At 38.6% G+C, this 20,828-nt stretch overlaps 1 protein-coding gene across 24 annotated transcripts in view; it reads left to right on the plus strand.

The window, feature by feature from the left end:
- The window catches only part of LOC125763851 (voltage-dependent calcium channel type A subunit alpha-1), an 82,295-nt gene extending 61,705 nt beyond the window's left edge, over nucleotides 1-20,590 (plus strand). For 14 of the 24 annotated variants that reach the window (XM_049427448.1, XM_049427441.1, XM_049427445.1 and 11 more), the window contains 11 exons: nucleotides 1,501-1,651; nucleotides 1,744-1,871; nucleotides 2,034-2,236; nucleotides 2,315-2,523; nucleotides 4,087-4,128; nucleotides 12,401-12,513; nucleotides 12,607-12,764; nucleotides 14,411-14,641; nucleotides 15,390-15,547; nucleotides 15,622-15,893; nucleotides 15,961-20,590. In XM_049427448.1, the coding sequence (XP_049283405.1) occupies nucleotides 1,501-1,651; nucleotides 1,744-1,871; nucleotides 2,034-2,236; nucleotides 2,315-2,523; nucleotides 4,087-4,128; nucleotides 12,401-12,513; nucleotides 12,607-12,764; nucleotides 14,411-14,641; nucleotides 15,390-15,547; nucleotides 15,622-15,893; nucleotides 15,961-16,114 (1,819 nt within the window). In that variant the 3' untranslated portion in view covers nucleotides 16,115-20,590. Of the gene's footprint in view, nucleotides 1-1,500; nucleotides 1,652-1,743; nucleotides 1,872-2,033; nucleotides 2,237-2,314; nucleotides 2,524-4,086; nucleotides 6,445-9,414; nucleotides 9,726-9,929; nucleotides 12,514-12,606; nucleotides 12,765-14,410; nucleotides 14,642-15,389; nucleotides 15,548-15,621; nucleotides 15,894-15,960 lie in introns of those variants that run through there. The other 10 variants (XM_049427451.1, XM_049427450.1, XM_049427461.1 and 7 more) reach the window with 8 other exon arrangements.
- The last annotated feature ends 238 nt before the right edge of the window (nucleotides 20,591-20,828 follow it).

Below are 20,828 nucleotides of genomic sequence, written 5' to 3' on the forward strand. Positions count from 1 at the left end.
TGTTCGGAGTTGTGCCTTGGACTACCAACGCCTGAAGGTATCCAATATAAAAGATAATTTCTTATTAATTTATTGCCTTTAGGCGTTGCATAGCCAAGTCAAGAACAGTCTCGACAAAACAGAATCGACGAAAAACAAATCTACAGTAATCTTAAATTTACCTTCTTTTGATATGCTTTAGTACTAGTTAAGACTTCCTTTTGAACAACTATCATCGCAAAACTTAAAATGTGTTCATGAAAATCAAACAAAATAGTGATAGATAGATTTTGGGAAACAAAACAAAAACCTAGAATACTGTATCAAATGGTAAGCGTGAGCTTCTTTTCATACCTTCACAGTTAATGACTTGTAGAGATTTTTTTTTGATACTACATTTTACGTTCACACTATTAATTGAATTTATTTGTTTCTAGTGATAGGTGCTCTAGTACGCAAGAAGTGTCATCAAAGCACAAAAAAGAATTTATAGGAATTGTACACTGAAATTCTACCCTGCGACTGAAGGATTCGAGTCTGAACTCAATGTACAGTTGAATAGCAAATGTTATTACGTTAGTTTCGTTCACTAGTTCCATTTGGATCATTTTGTTATTTACTTTATTTTTATTTTCCTTTGCAATTTGTTTACAATTTTGCCCATACTTTCACCTTAGGTAACTTTTGCTACGATTCTTTGCGCTAGAGCACATTCGTTGAAGAAATAGCTGATTTGCTTTGTTATTTCTACTTAATTAGATACATTTAGGATAGAGTGTTTGATTAGTTTCTGGAATGCCTTTCTATAGTGCTATAGAAGTACGTAACGAGTTGGTTTTTATTCCCATAGAAGAATGCAACACCGGTCAAGGGGTGAATTTATTAGAATGCATCTTCGTGTTTGTATTTCATTCATAAGCAAATTGGACAAACTTACATTTCGTTACGATAAACAATCACCCATTGACTTAATCGTTACCGAACTACTGAAGAATACGTTATGTTAAAGTTCCTTATAGCTAAAGTATAACTTATGCTTCCGAATACTTTAACTGCAAACATCCAACAGCTTCTAAAATTATAATACCTAACCTAAAGTTGTATAAAATATTGTAATGTACATTTTCGCTATCAATTCTTGCTCTATTTTCTTTTCAATGCCTGGTTAACTGTTCGAAAGTCCTTACGCCATCTGTTGACAACTTTCCACACAAAACAACCAACATTACAGTACACATTAAAACAAACTAAAACCCCAAAAATACCTCCTCATGAACAGATTCAACCAACAATATTGCCATATTTTTCTTGTTCAAGCTAATACTTTTACGTCCGCTAGATGCCCTTTACCATTTCTTCTAGTCTTTAGGCTATATTAAATTCGCTAGCATTCCTTCCCTACCGTGTACCGTGTGCCGTACGGGACTAATGGTGTTTTTTTAAACCTGTTCTGTCTGTATTTTCCCTTGTCTGTAATCTGGACCGTACACGCCGTTTATCCTCTTGCATACGCATGCTCAGGTGTGCTACGGGCGAGTCGTGGCCGAACATTATGCTGGCATGTCTCAAAGGGAGACCGTGTGACCCGAGAGCTAACAAACCGAACGAAACGTGCGGTTCGACACTGGCCTACGCATATTTCGTGTCGTTTATCTTCTTCTGTTCGTTTCTTGTAAGTATACTCGCCGATCTACTGAGCTGCTGATGCCGTAAATTAATGATCTTTTTCTTCGTTTCCTTTGCTGACAAACTTAATCTGCACAGATGTTGAACCTGTTCGTGGCCGTTATTATGGATAACTTTGACTATCTAACGCGTGATTCCAGTATTCTTGGCGCACATCATCTGGACGAGTTCGTTCGGATATGGGCAGAATATGATCCTAATGCTACGTAAGTAATTTATTATTTCACACCATTAAAGTTGGCGTTCGGATGAAATTTGTCTTTGTTTTGAGCATAAAATTTCAAAAACTTTAACAATTGTATTGTAGCCAATTAAAGATATTGCGCAACATCAATTATATACAAAATTGTATTTCTTTTCTATTCCAGGGGTAAAATTCACTACACTGAAATGTATGATATGTTGAAAAACATGGATCCTCCCTTGGGATTTGGTAACAAATGTCCCAACCGACTCGCCTACAAAAAGCTCATACGCATGAACATGCCGCTCGATGCAGAGGGAAAGGTCGCGTTCACCACAACATTGTTTGCGTTGATACGGGAAAACCTCAACATCAAAATGAGAACTGGTAAGCGATTTGTATACCGAGCATGAATCCTGTTCCCCATCAATACCAACTTTTCACCGTGCTATCCTTACCTACAAGCCGAGGAGATGGATCAAGCCGACATGGAACTGCGGCACACAATCAGCCACATCTGGCCGCTGCAGGCGAAAAAAATGCTCGACCTGCTCGTACCGCTTAACGACGAGCTGAATACAGGCAAGCTTACCGTGGGGAAGATTTACGCCGGTTTGCTGATATTGGAATCCTGGCGCAACACCAAGTTTGGCCAGGTCGAATCGGATCTACCGGTAAGTGTTCGATGGTTCAAGTGAAGGTGAATCCAATCTCCAATCACGTTTGATTAGCGGATATTAATATACACACACACTGTGTCCTTTCCTCTTGCGTTTTGTTTGTGTTTTGTTTTCTTCTTTCTTCTGATCGAGCACAAAACGCTCTCATCGTTACGTGACGAAACATGAAGAAACTCTGATGTAGAGTCATTCCTTCTTTAAACTTTTACCTGTTTTCAACGCTCACGAACAACGTTGTTCTATTCAATGAGTGTTTTGAAAATTTTAAATGAATTTATATTGGCTTTTCCTTTATTAAACAATAATGGGTTGGGTTTGAATAGAACACACCCTCAGCGCTATTGGAAACAAAAACAATTCTAGAATAGTATATTTTTTATTATCAAATCATCTTAAAGTCTTATTGTTTTTTGTTTAATTTTTTTATCACTAAAAGAGGGATTTTTAACATTACATCAACTTATGTATTCATTTTTGTTTCCATTTTGTTCTCTTATTAACAAGTTTTGCAACATGTAACATTATCGTTTTACTGTGTTTTGTTAGTGTTTTATGTGCTTTATGTTGTTAATTTTGTTCACATCTGTTCAACGTACTGCATAGATGGTATTATAGTACACTTATAATACTCTCTGTCTTTCGATTTTTTTCTCCACTCTTCGGTACATACGGTTAGCAATACTTGTTTCTACCGGAGAGTGCTTTTTATTCCCGTTCTGTATCGTGATTGTCGTTAACTGTACCGGCTTCAATTAGTGCAGTCGTTCTAATGTTTGGTTCATTTTGATTCACTGTATTGTTTTGGTTTTTAATGTGTTTTCACATTTGGTTCGCTAAATTCTTGGTTTCTTTTAAAATATTTTTTCGTTTTGATATTTCTTATATTTTGTCACTGTTTGTCACACATTTGTTTCGTGTCGTCAGTGAATAACGTACCATGCAACTGTCACCCCATCTACACTGTGTGTCCTGAGTTGTAGCCATGTTTAATGTTGAGTAAGGGTTATTTGTTATTTTCGTTGTTTACATGCGGGAACATATTGTTTTTAGACTTTAGGCCATTTTTAATTGAAGATATTTTGTTTTGTCTCTTCCGTTGTGTCATTCGTATCATCTTGGTTTACTATTCTTACCCGATACCGTTCCATGTAGCAGTCTATACTACTGACATGAATGATTTGTTTTAATTTTTCTCTACTTATTAGAACATTTTTCATGGGTTTTCAACGTTTCTCATGTATCATAACTTTAGAAAGGTTTTTTTAATACTAATTGAACTATTCTTCGACCTTTTTCTACCAGAAGAAGTTCATCTACGTCAGCTTTTGTTTTAGTAAAACATATCAATGTGGAATAACCTTTCATACTACTTGCCCTTACGCACCGGTTCATAGCGTTACAACGATTGTACGGTAATAGATTACCGTAAGCAGTAGATCTAGTTGAAAACCCCCCAAAACAAATAATTATCAAAACATTGCACTTCTTCTCATTCATTCAAACGATGCGTAAATGATTATAAAAATAAAACCTATTATCCTGGCTGTTATTTTTCAGGGAAATGAAGCAAGCATTAATAGCCCAACGGCCAGACAGCCGGTATTATTCAAACTCTTTACTCCTTCAATCTCGTGTTCATTTTTTCTGCTCTTTTTTCTTAGTTAGGGACGAGTTGGTTTTGTTTTTGCGCTCCTGTTTTGTTTTTCTTTTCTAGCCTTTCCATTTTTACTACTGTTTGATGCAATCCATTAGCAGAGACTGAACGAGTTGATTACATTCTTGTAGCACCGTAACAGCTCTTACCTGTTTTTGGGTATTGTAAATAAAAAAAAAACCAACAAATTTGCGCATATGCAACGCTTGAGAATTATTGCCCAGTACCTAGCTCTTCATCACAGTTGCAGATCAAAGGTTGTTTATTTATTGCGTTTGTTTGGCTGATTGGGTTTGGTTTTATTTTCGTTTTGAAGAATTGTTCTTTTGTTTAACAGTATAGCATTTTCTCGAGTTAAGTATACAAAATCAATACAACCTAGAAGTGAATAGATTAGACAACTTATCTGCACAAATAAGTCTGGTAATGTTTTTGAGAGGAATTATTTGCTGAACACTGTATTTCGGGTGAATCAGTTCAAATTTCTCTGAACAGCAAACGATACAATTAATTTGGAAACAGTACACAACACACAATACGCTCAGTACAGGCATCATCTTAAGATCATTGTAGATGCAACGGTGTCAAGGTAGATCTGTAATACATTAAGCTAGTTAGCTCACTCCGGTCTCATTTTTATGGTACGATTCCCATCGACCATGTTTTCGAAGAAAAGATATCCTCACAACAATCATATGTAGTATTTGCTAACAAAATATCCTTTACGATCACACTAGTTTCATGATGGAAATATTCATCTACTAACAAATGCTCCTTTAAGAACGAACCAAGTATCTATTGGGATTCTGGGATTGGGATCTGTAGTATGTTATTTTACCCAAAAGCATTAGAGTTTCCTGTAGGATAATTTCGACCCTGAATCAATCCTTGGTTAGAATGTAGAATCCTTCACGATGCGCTTGTCAAAAGAAGCAAGTCATTACAGTACAACCATTGGGGTATATGATACTCCCCATGGCGGCATTTCGACTGCTAATTTCCCATAAAGACTGATTAGATCTTCTTTACATTCCTCGTAAAAGTTTCGACCAACTGTTCGACAAACACCAAAGTAAAGCATTTTTAGCAGGTCTTGATGGCAGTTCAACCATATCGATTATATTTAAATTGTTCATTTTAAAAAAATATAGGAAAAAAGAACTTTTTCAAAAAAATACTTCGGTGCGATCGTTTAACATAACAGCAGATCGTATAGAGCAGATCTTTTAGCTTAACACTTACCTGCTTTTAATTCATCGCTGGAATTTACTCGATTGTTTGACAGATACCGTCTTAAAATTTAAGCTTTTCTAACTTAAAGTATCATAAACCCCATTGTCGAAGTCTGAGTTTCAAGACATTCATATGTGAATCTTGCATACTTTTAGGCTGAATCTAATGAAGTTGCAAGTAGTAGCGATGCCATCTGTAGTCATGCAACCCGCTTGGCAAAACGGATTTCTTATGCCATTCCTAGTCATTTGCATTAGCTGCTGCTCGACTTGACTAAGATAACTAAAAACTTTTTTTGTATCATTTTTTAAACATAATACTGCAATAAGTCCCTACTGTTTCACAAATCTTGTCCGTATGCAAATGAATATTAAAGGCTCTTTCGAAAGAGCTATTTTGCAAACTTAACTTCGCATCCATCTTCCTCTCCGTTCCTTCTACCTTACCCCCCACCACTAAACGCAAACCTATAATCCTCGATTTGTCCTAATGGCCTTTCAACAATTATTTTACAGAAAACACTTTCGATACGTTTCGTGAATGTTAAACCATGTTGTCCCGATGAAAAGTACTGAGCAACTTAGCTGTCCCATGTTTGGGGACATATTGCGGTAGCCAAAATCCATCTGAATGCAAAGCAGAGAGAGATAGAGTGTGAGAGATGAAAAGAATCAAAAAGAAGGAAGGGTAGCAAAAACCGACAAAAATAAAACACACTGACAACAAGCACCTGGGCGGAACGGAGCTATAAGTTGCTCAAATGAACGAAGACGAAAAAAAAACCGTAAGGGACACAAAGTACGTTCAGTCGATCTGTTATATGCCAGTGGCATACGTAACGAAATGGCATTTGAACGATTTTTATCACAATCAAAAACCCTCGGGGCATTGTGGTAGCGTTCTCCACTGGTCACTCCAGGATCACTACGTACGTCCATACGCCTTCGCTCGGACTCGCTCACAGGCTCTGCAGTAGCGAGAGTGAAAGAGATAGAGAAAGAGAGCCTGGTTGGCTTAGGATGTTCTAGGTAAATGCAAGATAAGTACCTCGAACAGGTTCGCTCAAGCGTTCCAGTCGTATTATACAATTTGTTTAGTTTTTTTTACTGTACTCTTTTCATTCTTGTACTTGTACGCAAGTTTTAGTTTTCTCTTAATCAACTCATAATAACGTACTCAATACAGAACAGAACCAGCTACCAAGCGTTACTGTAGTCTGCAAACGGTACCTTTAAAAATAACTCATTCACAGTTATACTTTGAAATTAATTACTCGTACGTATCGTATTTGAAGTGCAAAACTAGCAAATCATCTGTATGCGTGCAATACGTTGAGGCCAGTAGAGTCGTTGTCACCTGAACATAACTCTTTGATGATCACTTCGTTTACTTACAAAAAAAAAAAAAAAAAAAAAAAAAACGTTGATTGAGTAGAGTGTTTTTAATATCAGCAAACATTTTTCCAGCGCACCTTCCGTCACGTTTTTATTCGTTTCGACAACTCACAATCGATAACCCGATAGGTGTTTACTTCGAACTCACATCTGTTCACAAACACTCATACACTTATCATAGTTCTGTCAAGATTGTACTAACCAGAACCTGTACAGCAACAGCAAAAACGTCAAACCGTACCAAATCGCCACGTAACGCAAAAGCAAACCCTGTACATTGGCTTTCCGTAGTGTAGGACTTTGGCCATTATTGTGACAGGCGTACAATGGCGTAATCGAAAGAAGTGAAGCAGTGTAGCTGCAGCCTGTTTTGTACTAAAACAGCTCTTGTGTCAAATTGTACAAACTGTGTGTTGTTGACATGTTTTATCATCTCTGTATCTGTCTCTCTTTCTCTTTATCTCGCTCTCTCTCTCGTTCGTTGGTATTTTTGTTGTGCGTTATATTTTTATGCACAATTCCACCTGCACACACGTTATCTTCATCATTCTCTCCTTCGCTCACTCCGTAACGGTGCGTAACGTTGCGTGATTCTGTTCGTTGGGTTAGCTGTTGTTGGTCTTGTTACAAGGATACAAGTTCACTATAGATAAGCCTATTCGCTGACGCTGTTCTTTACAAGGGTTTGGGTATAACGGAAGATCGCGGAACGTTTATTTTTACACTGCACACTGGATTCAGTTATTATCAGTGTCAGAGTGTGTCTCTGTCTCTTGATTGATTATTGATAGCTTGTCTCTTGTTTGATCCCTTCATCTAGATTAGAGCGATAATCCTCATATTTAGTTTCATTATTACCCAAAAACCGTTCGCAAAACGCACAAACACGTACAGGGTGACATAATTTCTGGTAGCTTTTTAAACTTATATACACATACACAAATACATGTAATTCTGAGACGTCTACACAGGCAATTATAAACTTTTCACAGATCCTCACCAAAAGCTCATGAAAAATGTAAATTATACCACATGTGAAACACTTTTCAGCTCCCCTTTTTACTAAATCACTACACTACTGTGCATATTGAAACACATTTACCTCTCTTGTGCAGGTTGTATACACATACTATTGCTTTTGTAGCATGTCTTTTGATTGCTCCTAATTGAATGATGCGTAAGATTTTCCCTTTTTTGGATTAATCCGTTTGATGCTCAACTCGTTTATGGTTTTAAATACTTTTTTTTACAATCGTGATGTAGCTAGTTTCCACTACTGTAATAGACTAGAAGCAGCATTTCTTCTCTTTACCTCTTCATTTGCATGAGAACGATCTGGTTGTGTGTACATTAGATTTTACGAAAGTTTTTCGCCATTGGTTTCAGTTTTGTTTTGTTTGCTGTTTTCGCTCGCATTACAGCGAGGAAACAATTATTTATGAATTACTTATGTGTTTATACAATTATCTTCTGTTTCTGTACAAATTTTGGTAACATGAACGATTATTTTTTCTTTCTTTTTTTTATAAAACGAAAACATATGTAAATACATAATTAATTTTTTTACCAGAACTGAGATGAACATGATAAATGTAAACGCATTTCATGAACATCATCCGCTCTGTCGGAACGGTTTTTGTTTATTCGCTGAACAGAGTCATGTGTTCAAACAGAAATCGTTTGCTTGTAAAATTGACGCTCTGGTTTGGTTTGATTTACGCTCTGGTTAATTTATAGACTAATCAACACTTTAGCTCACGATTGATGATATCACATATGCATTTACTTACTTTTGTCTTCGAATCATATTTGTTGAAACTTTCCAATGTGTACTCAAATGATTTTTTTTACAATGAAATGTTTGCAGTTCTATTAAATGAATTTTGTTTGTCTGTTTGTTTTTTTTTCGCTTCTAACATTTTTCTCAACCAATCGCTTACGCTAATCTCCACGGAATGAACTGAATCCGATAAAAAACACTAAATCCAAAATAAATTAACATTTGCCGATTAAAATCTAAATCTAAATCTAAATTAAATCCCAATCTACTATAACTTCCACATCATTATACATGTATGTGGATGGCTGTGTAAATATTTAAATTAATTGATAAATGACGACATAAACAACACCTAATATTCCACGTTTTTTTTACAATTTTGTTTGCAATGTTAACAATGTCAAAACAATGTTGAAATGGCCTTCTTCAATCGCATTTTTATTGCATATTATAAATACTATTTTGAATTACATTGTAACGGTTGAATTTTAAATCGCACTTGCACGTGTGCATCACTTGCATTCTACCATTCATCATGTCGTCCAAAACAAAACCGTAAACAAAAACCATCACTCCGTGCAACCACATCTTCCTTCGAATCACATCTTCTACTACCACCTGCGCTACCTCTGCTACTACTACTTCTACCACTACTACTACTACTACTGCTACTACTACTACTACTTATACTACTGCAACAACTACGACTGCAATTATCACCACTGCATCGATTACCACCACTGTTAATTCCGAACCGCCTCTTCCAACCATCCAACACACCGTGCGTGCACGATTCCCAATCGTCACGGCCGTAACCTGTACAGAAACCGTCCCTGTTCAGTACGATCCTGGATATGGCGGTGATGGAGAAGTCGGGTGGTTCGCGTACCGGGTCGCTGAGCCTAGAGAATGGCGAAGGAGTCAGCTCGCAGACCCACCTGCTCTATGGTCACGGTACCAACGGGAACGGTGTGACCGGCGACGGCGTTGGAGGCGGTATCGGTGGTGGTGGTCTTGGCGGTGGTGGTGGTCTTGGTGCCGGCCTGGGCGGCGGTCACGACAGCACACTGGACCTGCATGGCAGTAGTTTGGCCAGTTTGGCGCGCCGCACCACGATGCGCAAGCGGTCCTTCAGGTAGGTTAGATTTTTTTTTCTCGCCAAAAATGGCTTTCACATTTTCATGCTCCGCCGTCGCCTTTTTCCCACTCACCACCATTATCATCCTGACGAACCCGCCTTCTGTATCCAAAAACCCATTCAGACCTCCATACTCAAACTGTATGCATACTGCCAAAAACGCAATGTTGACTGACATCTGTTTCCGTTCTCCATTTCTAGGAACAGAAAGGTGATGTCTTGTTTCGCTCTGTCTTACAAAATAAAACCAAAAAAACCCTCAACTCCATGCCCCCTAGCGATGGTAACATGTCATAAGCAGGTTCTTAGGTTTATGTGTTTATATCTTCTATAACTTCTCGTCTATTTCTATTTCTACTTCTGCACTGTTTACTCCCCCCAATTGACCAGTCCTGTTTCCAAATTTCATAGAATTTCCAACAACTACCCAATAGAAATATTTTGAAATGCAATTTGCATACTAAAAGGCGTACACGTAAATGAAAGTACTTGAGTGAGAGAGTGATCTGATAATTTACCCTTTTGAGCAGTTTTCTTCGACAAGCTGTGTCATTCGCTCCATGGCGTTGGAAAAGGCATAGCTGAAATCAATATTGGAAAATTGGAAAATGACTTTAAAATGTGATAATATTTATTGATGCGGAGACGTCTAATTCGACGAATGGGTAAATTCAGGATCACTAGTTTACTCTTCATTTACCCAATTAATGAAAGTTGGGTTAAGTGTAACCAAATTTGCCTTGATTTCATCATCAACGCCAATCACACAAAAATTGTGCCAATCTGTATGCAATTTTCATTACTTAGTTGTATGAGTTTAATACAATTTTCCTTTAATTTTCTTCACCACCTTTCTTCTCCTTCTTTCATCTCTTTAAATCCCAGTGCACCTTCTTTTATCTACATCTCTTGAACTAGTTACTTCCATACTCTTAATTTTCTTCTGCTCTTCTTCAATCACTTTCTTGATATGTTATTTCATTGTTGAAGTATCTATATTTACATATACATATCTATATCTGTGTGTTTGTGTGTAAGTGTTTTATTAATTTCTATGTTAGATCCATGTGTAACCGTTGCCGTTTTTCTGCTGGTACCGATAATGTTCGAAATACTGTCCCTTTTATAAATCCATCGCAATGCGTGAATGATATTAGTGTTTTCTTTTAGATTTTTATCTATTTGAATAGACAAGTTTTGTGCTCTTATATATTTGGAGAGAGAGATAAAACAAGTTCTAATATTAGAGGTTTTCTTTAAATCTATGCTCCTATTAACATTAGTCTTTCCCGTTTCTTAGGAAACGTGTCTTCAGATCTCACCCTTTTCCAATACCATATCATCTCATTTATAAGCTATTGTCATTCCATGTAATCATTCATGAGCTTCATAAAGGTTGTTAGGATAATCGTTTACCCGTACTAATCTGGTTATGCTCCATAGACGGTAGAGCGTGATAAATGTACTTGGATGCGTTATTACGCATTTGTAATGAGTGATTCGATTAGTTATTGGTGTTGTGTAATTACGGGTAGAGGTAAGTAAGCTTGTATAGCCTTCTTCACACAAGCGTAGGTTACTTAAGTGACAATAGTAGTAGTTCGATGATTGCTTCCACCATTTATTGCTCTTTCTCGATGTCTGGTTTAGTGAATAGATGTGCCAAACTTGTAGAGGGCTAGCATATGCATGATTTCCTTCCTTATTACAACCCTTAGCAGCATGTAGCTTAAGTAGATACCCAATCAAACTTATACACAGTTCCACAGTTCATCAAATACAACATGAACACAGACACCAAAACTATTTTTCTTTTGCTTTCAATTTACTGTGCCACGACTATGTTACACCCTATGTTAGATCATTTACAGGTGCTTCCGTTTGCCATTTTACACCCAATTAACTTCACAAGTAATAGTAATAACAATGAAGAACAAAAAAAAGGGGAAATTTACTATATTATTGCCTAGCTATCACTCACACCTGTTCCTGTCGATAGTGAAGTTTCTTCTCCTTTTGTGTGCGTGTGTGTGTGTGTGTTTTTGTGTTTTGTTTGTGTGTACGTGTCTGGAGGTATGTGGTTTTATTTAGTCCAGATGCGTACTGTTACCACACAGCAACGCCACCATTACCCTGTCTGTCACAGTCCTTTGTGGCAATAGTTGTCTAAGATTGTTGTTCGTTACTAATTTAGTAGTGTTGAACGATGGATTTTTAGCGTTAACTTAACGAAGCTTCAGAAACGAGTTCCCACCCTGTTTTCCCCTGCCCGCATTATCAAAACTACCAAAAACACCTAGTGGTGTGCCTAGCGGTGTTATAAATTATATATCTTTGTGTACCTGTTGAAAAGCAGACTCGTGAAGCTCTTAGTCGATTCCAAAACTAGCGATCCGTTTATCTGTAGTGAAACTAGCGTTTGAACAGAACCCAACACGAAAGTAACGTTATTTGAACGAACCAACTTTGCTACCCATCCGAGACATTGCCCCAAAACGGTACCAACGGTGCCCCGAACGGGAAAGTGTCTCAACAGATTGAGTGAACGTTATCGCCCACAAAACTGCGCGCGAAAGCAATCGTCCGGTGTGGAGCGTTAATTGTATCTCTTCTTTCTATTGCTTGCTCATCCCACTGTACTCAACAACTACCACCGCCTCCCCCACGAACAGGAGCTTCAGGATGTATCGAGACAACCGTCCCTTGAGTCGCTGGCACCCGCGGATGGACATCTGCATCCAGGGCACGCTTACCACAACGGACATCGTAGGTCACCGAGCCTGAGGTACGGTTAGCAATGTTTCGCTCGAAACATTCCACCAAAGCTAATGTCACCTATTGCCTATTATCTTTTATATTGTCCTCCTTACATCCACAGACGGGAGTCTCCGCTGGTGCGCACACCGAGTCCGCGGAAGCGGCATCATCAGCATGAGATCGGATTCTCCGACACCGTGTCGAATGTGGTGGAGATACAAAAGGAGGAACACAGACGTGGTAGGCATCATTTCGGCTATGCGCACAGGCACAACCGAGGTAACATAAAAACTCATAACACTTCACTATTGATGTTGAGTGTCGTACAGCTCTGTTTCGCCTCCTCTACAGTCTGAAACTGGATTTGGTTTTTTTTTGCTTACCATTGTTACCTTAAGTAAAATTCGAGCTGAACAAAATCTACGTTACAAGCAAGCGATTAGCGTCGTAAAATGGACTGATTTCAGTAGCTTCTCAATACTTCTTAATGCAATTTGGTATTTTTTTCTTTCGCAAACAGTAGAAAATTGTTTCATAACTTAAATGCACTTCTGTTGCAGCTTCTTACGATGTCAATAACGATGATTTGTTCAAGCGAATTTTTCCTGTATCAAAATTTACTCTTATCAATGGACTGACACACACAAACTCAACATCAACCGAACTCCTCGTCCGTGGGGATGGAGAGATGATTATGAATTTTTATGGGCAAACTTTCACAGCATTTCAATAACATTTTGCGGTATTGTAACATCAGTCATTTGTTATAAGTACCATTTATTTACGGAACTATATACCTAGAATAGCTTGAAACACATAGTGCATAATGCAAGCTGTCTTGAGTCAGTTCTAGATATAATAAAGCAATAAAATAATATGCTTAGCGTTCCCTTGGAAACTCACTGATTGGTTGATTTCTGGAAGTGTAATGCCCAAAAGTATAGAATAGACTTATTTTACCCAAGATTCACAATTTCACGTCGATCGCAAAAAAGAAATTTAAAAATTAAAATGCATTAACAACACCAGTGAGTATTCAAGGTTTAATACATCAAGTTGATCGGAGAGTTTTTTTTTCCACAACAAACTTTAAACTAGATCTTTAATTGCTAAAACTTTGCGCTAGAACGCTTTCAAATAGATTGCACATCAAGCATATTTGTGCAAGTATTTAGGATAAATTTAGGAAGTTTTAATTTTTTGCACTACGAACGATGAAAATAGTTAGGAAACGACATTAAAAAAAAATATTTACGCAAATTCGTAATCTACAGGCGTAATGGTATTCACTTCTACTAGACGCGCCTAACAGTATGCAATCAGTTTTGCAATTTGATTTTGTTTTGTCTTACTACACATAGCTGTCAGTTTAGAAAAAGTGTAAAAAAATACTAAACGACCTTTTCACCAGTAAATCTTATTGTAATTAGTACTGTACCATGCTTTTCATTACCACCTCGTAGTGCGCTTATGGTTATTTTAGCATATTCACACGTATCTGTATATAGCTACTAGAAGTATGAGTGACACATTATTGCGATTGTAAAAACAAAACAAAAATCATGTTTATTCTAGTGATATTGGATCATTTTGCGTTTGTCCAACCATATTCTATCATCCTTTTGTACACACCTATCTAGCTTGGTGGTCTATCTGTTCACCTTCTAGCCTATACAGTTGATCTTTAGCTAAGCTACTAGCGTTCATCGTGTTCACGTGTCATATGTGTTCTCGTCTTGTGCTGTTAGCAACTGTTAGCCACTGTACTAACCGATACCACTCTCATCTCGGAGTTCGCTCGAACGTTCCGGATACAGGTGTTGGAATGTTCCGATACCACATCAACCTCCAACGTATCCTCTTTGAATGGTTTGCTCCAATGTTGTTCCCTTTTTGGTTGTTGTTTCTACTCCGTTCGTTTCTAGGTTCCTGGTCAGCCTCAACCAGCCCCGCCCGTTCGCCGTCGCCCAGTCGTTTTGGTGTACATAGTAGTGCCCAGCATCGCAGTAGTAAAGACCGTTCCAAAAACCACCTTGTCCATCAACCGTACGATACGACGATCCTCTGCGAACGGTCGCGTTCGCCCAGCCCGGCCCAGCTACTGCAAGAGCTGCGTGACCGGGACCAGGCCCGGCGGAAGTACCGCAACGGAATGGGTACAGCAAAGAGCAAATGCTCATATGAACAAAAAAAAAACAGAAAATATATTCACACATACACACCCTCCTTCATTCTGCTCTCTGTAACCCCTCTTCTGTCTGTCACGCATTTACCTTCATACTGGCTGTTATTGTGGAATTTGTTTATCTAGCTACTTCCTTCGTTTTCCTCCTTAGTCCTTATACCTGTTTAGCTCTTCTTCATTTCCTGACAAAATGCCCTTCAAACAAAGCGCCCAACTAGGGAAATGTAAAACTTCATACGTCAACACTGTATCGTCTTTCCGTTGTTAAATGTCAGCTGTCAAACTGTGTCCAGTTTAGTATGAAACCCTGCACTTACCTAACGTATGCACCAAGCGGTCCCCCGCTGTTCCGTTACCCACCTAGAGCATGAGGTTATGTTTTAGTCCCATCCTTTTTTCCGCCCATTGTTGTCATTCGTTCGGTGTGGGATTTAGAAGGACAGGCTGAGGGAAATCTAAAAAGAACTTTAGGGCTTGACGTCTTACTCCTTCGTATGGTTTTCCGTATCATATGTGCTTATTTTTCATCGCATTCATACACACTGTATCCTTATTCGTATCTTTGTTGAGTTATCACCAAGTTTGTGTCTATTGCTTATTCCATACCGAACATTTTGTGTGTGTGAAAAATGTTTCTTTTAAATATGTTGTTTCTCTCTCCCCCCAATTTGCTTATGCTCTGTGCCGTCTGGTTTGGTCGTCAACCACCCACCCTATAGGTTCTTCAGGGTCTCATGTGCAGCATAGCTATCCTGTGCTTGTAACACGTCGCCAGGGCCATGGACGTCGGTTACCACCAACACCATGCAAACCTTCGACGTTACAGCTGAAGCAAACGAACATAAACTTCCCTAAGCTGAATGCTAGCCCTACTCACGTAAGTTCGTCAAACTGTACAACTGTGCAGGCATTGAAGTCAAAAAGTTCTTCATAAAACATTTTTTTTTGCAGACTGGTCACTCGTCTCACAATACGCCCCACAGCGTCCACTCACTCCCCCAGTCGCGTGAGTTCCTCCGGGAGCCCAGGGAACGCGATCGTGAACGAGATCGGGATCTGTACTATCGCGAAAGGGATCGAGAACGGGATCGGGAACGGTTCCGCAACAGTCGTGAACGTAGTCACGAAGATTATAGCGTCCGGTACGAGTTTCGTGATCGCGAGCGAGAACTCTACGAGCGTGAACGGGAAATAGAGCGCGAATTTGAACGCGAGTACGAGAGGTAAAGAAATGTTTACAGTAATTCCCTTCAACATATCAACCGACGAACGATTTGGCTTTCTTTCCAGAATGGAACACTCGGTACCGTTGTCGTACGAGCAGGCCCTAGCCATGGGACGTACCGGTGGCCGAGTACTTCCATCGCCCATTTTGAACGGCTACAAACCAAAGGGAGCGCTTCATTCTAGACATTCCGATTCGGACGACGAAGACTGGTGCTAGCATAGGGTGCGTAGACGGCAGGGTGAACGCAAGCGTCGAGAACAGATCTGGGTATAAGGCAATACCTACCCTGCCATTAAATGGAAGCAGTCCTTAGCAAAGCCCGAACGTCGATGCTTCGGGACTTTAGCCGATCGATAGCATGATCTCCGATAGCACCTATCGATACTAGCGGCAATGAACTATAAAAAAAGGGTTTAGCGAAAAACGTAGATAATACTCTTACGATCGATTCGTAAATATGCAAAACATGACCAGTAACAAGTTTTGACCAGTCCCAAAATTCCTATTTAACAGTCTAAAATGTCATCTCCCACGCTGCACATCGTCTTATTTGAGGAACTTTCAAATTACACCGGCACAAGGTGACCATCCTACCGGTGGGCTTTTCATATGACCAGGTGAAAAAAAAATCACCCACCAAGAAACGAAACAAACAAAACATTCACGCAATCCTCTAAAGGACAGACGGACTAGTTTCGTTCGCAAAAACCACAAATATCGAAGAACGATCCCTATACTCGAGACTGCTGCTGGTGGGTTAGGAACACTAATAAGTACCGAGCAAAAAAAAAAAAAGACTGAAACACGAACAGTGGAAAAGAGAACAAAACAAAACATATAAATGTAAAACTTTTACTGCAAGTGAATCGAGAATCGTCTTGCGAATTAGATTTCGGTCGATAGTACGGTAGCGAAGGTATGCGCCTAGAAACCACTAGTTAGGATGAAATTAGCACATTCGGAGGGTATTTTACCCATTTGGTTAGGCTCAAGTGGCCACCCACATGCACACAGACTAACATACACACATACACATCAATGCAGGGAATTTTTATGTAGCGAGAGAGAAAAAAACGAGCGTAGTAGATCAGAGAGCCTAGACAGGAAGCGTAAAGATTATGTAGTAAACAAAAAAGGCACTAAAAACCCCACCTAGCATTTTGTTTATTCATTCAACTGACCAGAGCGAGTAAGAAACCATATCTCACTCCCGTGTGCAGGGTTTAGCAATGTGTAGAAGGTACTGTTCGTGAAATATTTTCGAATGCAGTAGTACAGTTTCGCAATAGCATTTTCAAAACTTATCAGCTAAAGCGTTTGCAAAACAAAAAATAACATCATCGAATGTGAACCGTGATCCATCGGTTTTACGCAAGGTTTAGATAGTCTTATACCGGGACATGTGGATCTCCACGGAGAGAGAGAGGAATTTTTGGACCAGTGTTCTTACGCGTGACATTACTAGCCATAGTAGTTACTGTATCTAGTGATATACAGGGATTGCACAATATAGAATTTTTGATTTTAGTTTCCATTTACGCCCCGACAATGTGTCACCTTGTGTCCGGTAGTTCAACGTTTTAAATTCTAACGGCGTAAGCGTATAACTCTCTTCCACGGTATACAACCCAACAAGCTTCAACAACATTAAGCGACTAAAAGTATGCAATAAGGAAACAAAAAATCTTCGTTAGAACCCTTGTTAACCGGTTGAGATCCTCATTTGCCGTAGGCAGAATGTGGAATGCGAATTTATTGCATACCTTCAGGGTTATACCGTTGGGAGGAGAAATACATACTGCCAAATTTCGATGCAATGGGAAATCATTCCTTCACCAAACGGTAACAACCGCTTAGAAGTAACAAGATACATTACGAGTTGGTCCAAGCTGTACGATGATGGGTAACAAGCACTAATGAGGTAAATTGAATTTGGGCACACAAAACCGAAAGGAAACGCTTCAAACAAACGGAAATATCTAATAAGGGTCAGAAACAAATGTTGAGCTAACATTGTTTAAACTAGCTTTAAAATTAACCATTACTACAAAATGTTTCAGTACTCGAAGCGAAGGCCAGATTGGCGCAGGCCCAGATTGGAATGCAGCGTGGATGTAAATCTAAGATGTCAGAAGCGAAAAAGAAAAGTTGCCAAAAATTTGATCTCTTTCCCAACCGTTTGCTGTACATAGTAAGTCTTAAGATTTGACTACAATTTGACAACAAAAAAGCGTCAAATCAAAAATGGAAAATCGGCCGAATTTTATTGCAAACCGGTGCTGCAAATGTAGGGAAACGCGAACGTTACAATAGAACGATCGTTTAGCTTCGCGTTCTTTGTAACGCAACGTAAACCAAAACTTCATCGGCGTAACACAGCATTTCATACATTGTTAAACTGCCATTTTTCCTCTTCTTATACCGTTTCTAATTGAACGTTTTTTGCAAAAACCAAACAAACGATTATAGAGTAACAAACAGGAAGTGAACATTTGCCAATCTATCTAGAAACAAAAACGAACGCAAAAGCGAGCCGAAGATGTAACCTTATATTTCGCCTTTCTATCACAAAAAAATGATTGTTGTATGGGGAATTTCTTCAAAAAAAAAAAAACAATATTCTCCCCTCACCTCTAACCACGAAGCATGCAACCTTCGTTCGTTTTTTCCTTCTAGAGTTTTATTCTCCGTTTTTTCTCCGTAGAGTTGTTGTAGAGTTTCGTTAAACGACAAATGTTGAGATAGGTGAAACATATAAAGCTGAATCTAACACGTTCAATGTTTGCATACATTCGATAGGACTTTTCCGGTCACGATACGCTGTTGAAACCGAAAACGAAACAACCACACACAAAAAATAACTTTGTCTGTAAAACAAAATAAATCTAACGAGAGAGGGAAAAGGAGTGCGAGGAAAGACAGCCAAAAACCAGTTCGGTGTATGTCGTTATGCGCTACTATTAGCAAACCATATGCGTAGGGTATCCGTTATCAATAGAGGATTGGGCGGGAAATCGTGATTAACTACTAGCGATGAAATAAGCAACAGACGGTGTAGCACCATATCGAGAGCGATACGTTTCTGGTCGTTGTATGTAAACTGTTGTATACTTCATGTACAAGCATCCAAAGCTTCATCTGTTGCATAAATCAACCCGTCATCATAGCTCGTATCGTATAGTGTAAAACAGTAGCCAATATGTAAGGTACACATTCGAAGCGAATCGTCTTGATCTTCTTTAACAAAAAAAAAACCTCCCAAACAAACAGTAAACAAAACGGAAGGCTCTAAACAATAGTAACATCGGCTTGTGTTTATCCAACATTCGACATTCGCCCGGCAAAACTACTTACAATAGTTGTCGTTAACGATATAACAACCGTAAACAAAGCAAATAACAACAGTTCCAATCTCAATAGTGTATGTAACAACCAAAAAAAAAACACGAAAACAAAAACCCTATTGCGAACGTAAAAAAACCAATCTCATTACATACATGTTCCCAGAAACGAGCGATTTAGTGAAGAAGAAAGCAACTTTGAATCCGATGTTGTACATACATTTTTTCTGTGATACATCAACGTTTAAATCGTATAGAAATGAAACCAAAAAAAAAGACAAAGAAAGAGAAGAGGTAAAGTTACATTAAAAAAAAAAACCGAAGAACGAAACGTAAACACTAAGGACGTAAATTGGACACTCGACGAAAATGTTTCTGCATACCTCTTTCTTATGTTGTTGTGCATTAACGTCGAGTGCGTTGTATTACAGCAAAAACCCCCCGAAAGCACCTAGCGCGTGTTTTTTGCGGTGGAAAACAAAACATCACGTTTATGTAGAATTTATAAATATATATTTATTCTATTGGATACTCTAATCCTCACTATGAATGAGATTTAAAAAAAAGAAACCCGCAAAACCATCATACCATGCCATCACTATGTTGCGGTGTGTGCATGTTGTGCTAGAGCTAGTAGGGAAAAGAGTACTAATCTCGATTATCCGTGTGTTACAGTTGCGCCGTCTATAACACTTTGTCACGCTTTACTGTGTGTCAACTGTGTGCATGCGAACAAGACTAACTGAGGGCTGATGATGGACTAGTGCCGTCACGCTTGGTGCGCATGTACGCCATTTGTGTTTGTGAGCGCTTTCGAATCCATGTGCTTGTTCGACGGCTTATTACTCAAACCCGCCAAACACGGGTATTTGCTTTTAACTGTATCCCCAGTAATGTGTCCAGCCGTTTGTATGCCGGCGAACGTATTACGCATTCAAACACGGTTGAAGATTTACCCTGTACCGATGGACTCAGTACTGTCAACACCGTCATGTCATAGTAGAACAAAACAGCATAGCATTTTCTAAACATAACCTTCGATCCGTTTTCGATTTTCGGTGACCGCAAAATCCGCCATTACTCTATAGCTACCATTACCGAGCAGTGCGTTTTAAGGTCGGTTTAAAGTAAAGGAATGTAAAACCAAATTTATGAAATACTATTGTAACATCCGGTCAGTAACATGTTTGGCGCAAAAACAGCTTAATCTATTGAGGGTTTTTTTGTTTTTGGTTGTACATGAACTGGTTTGCGACAGCTACGAGCAGCCATTAAAACAAACAAAAAGGAAATAAATCAACCAAAAAAGCGATAGCATAAAATTTAACAAATAACAATGAATCAAAACGAATCGGTGATGATACTTGCGATTTTGTTTGTAATGTTTCGTTTCAATTGATATCACATTTTTATAACGGTATAATCTACGAACGCTCAACATTAGAACTGTAAAGCGTTTTTAGTTTTATTGTTAGTTATTCTATACATTTTTATATATCTATAAATAATATATATATATATATAATGATGAGTCGAGGCTCGATGAGGTGTTTATTGCTTGATGATTCGCACAAAAAGAGGACGATTCT

The sequence above is a fragment of the Anopheles funestus genome, chromosome 2RL (assembly GCF_943734845.2).
Source record: "Anopheles funestus chromosome 2RL, idAnoFuneDA-416_04, whole genome shotgun sequence".
Classification (NCBI taxonomy): domain Eukaryota; kingdom Metazoa; phylum Arthropoda; class Insecta; order Diptera; family Culicidae; genus Anopheles; species Anopheles funestus.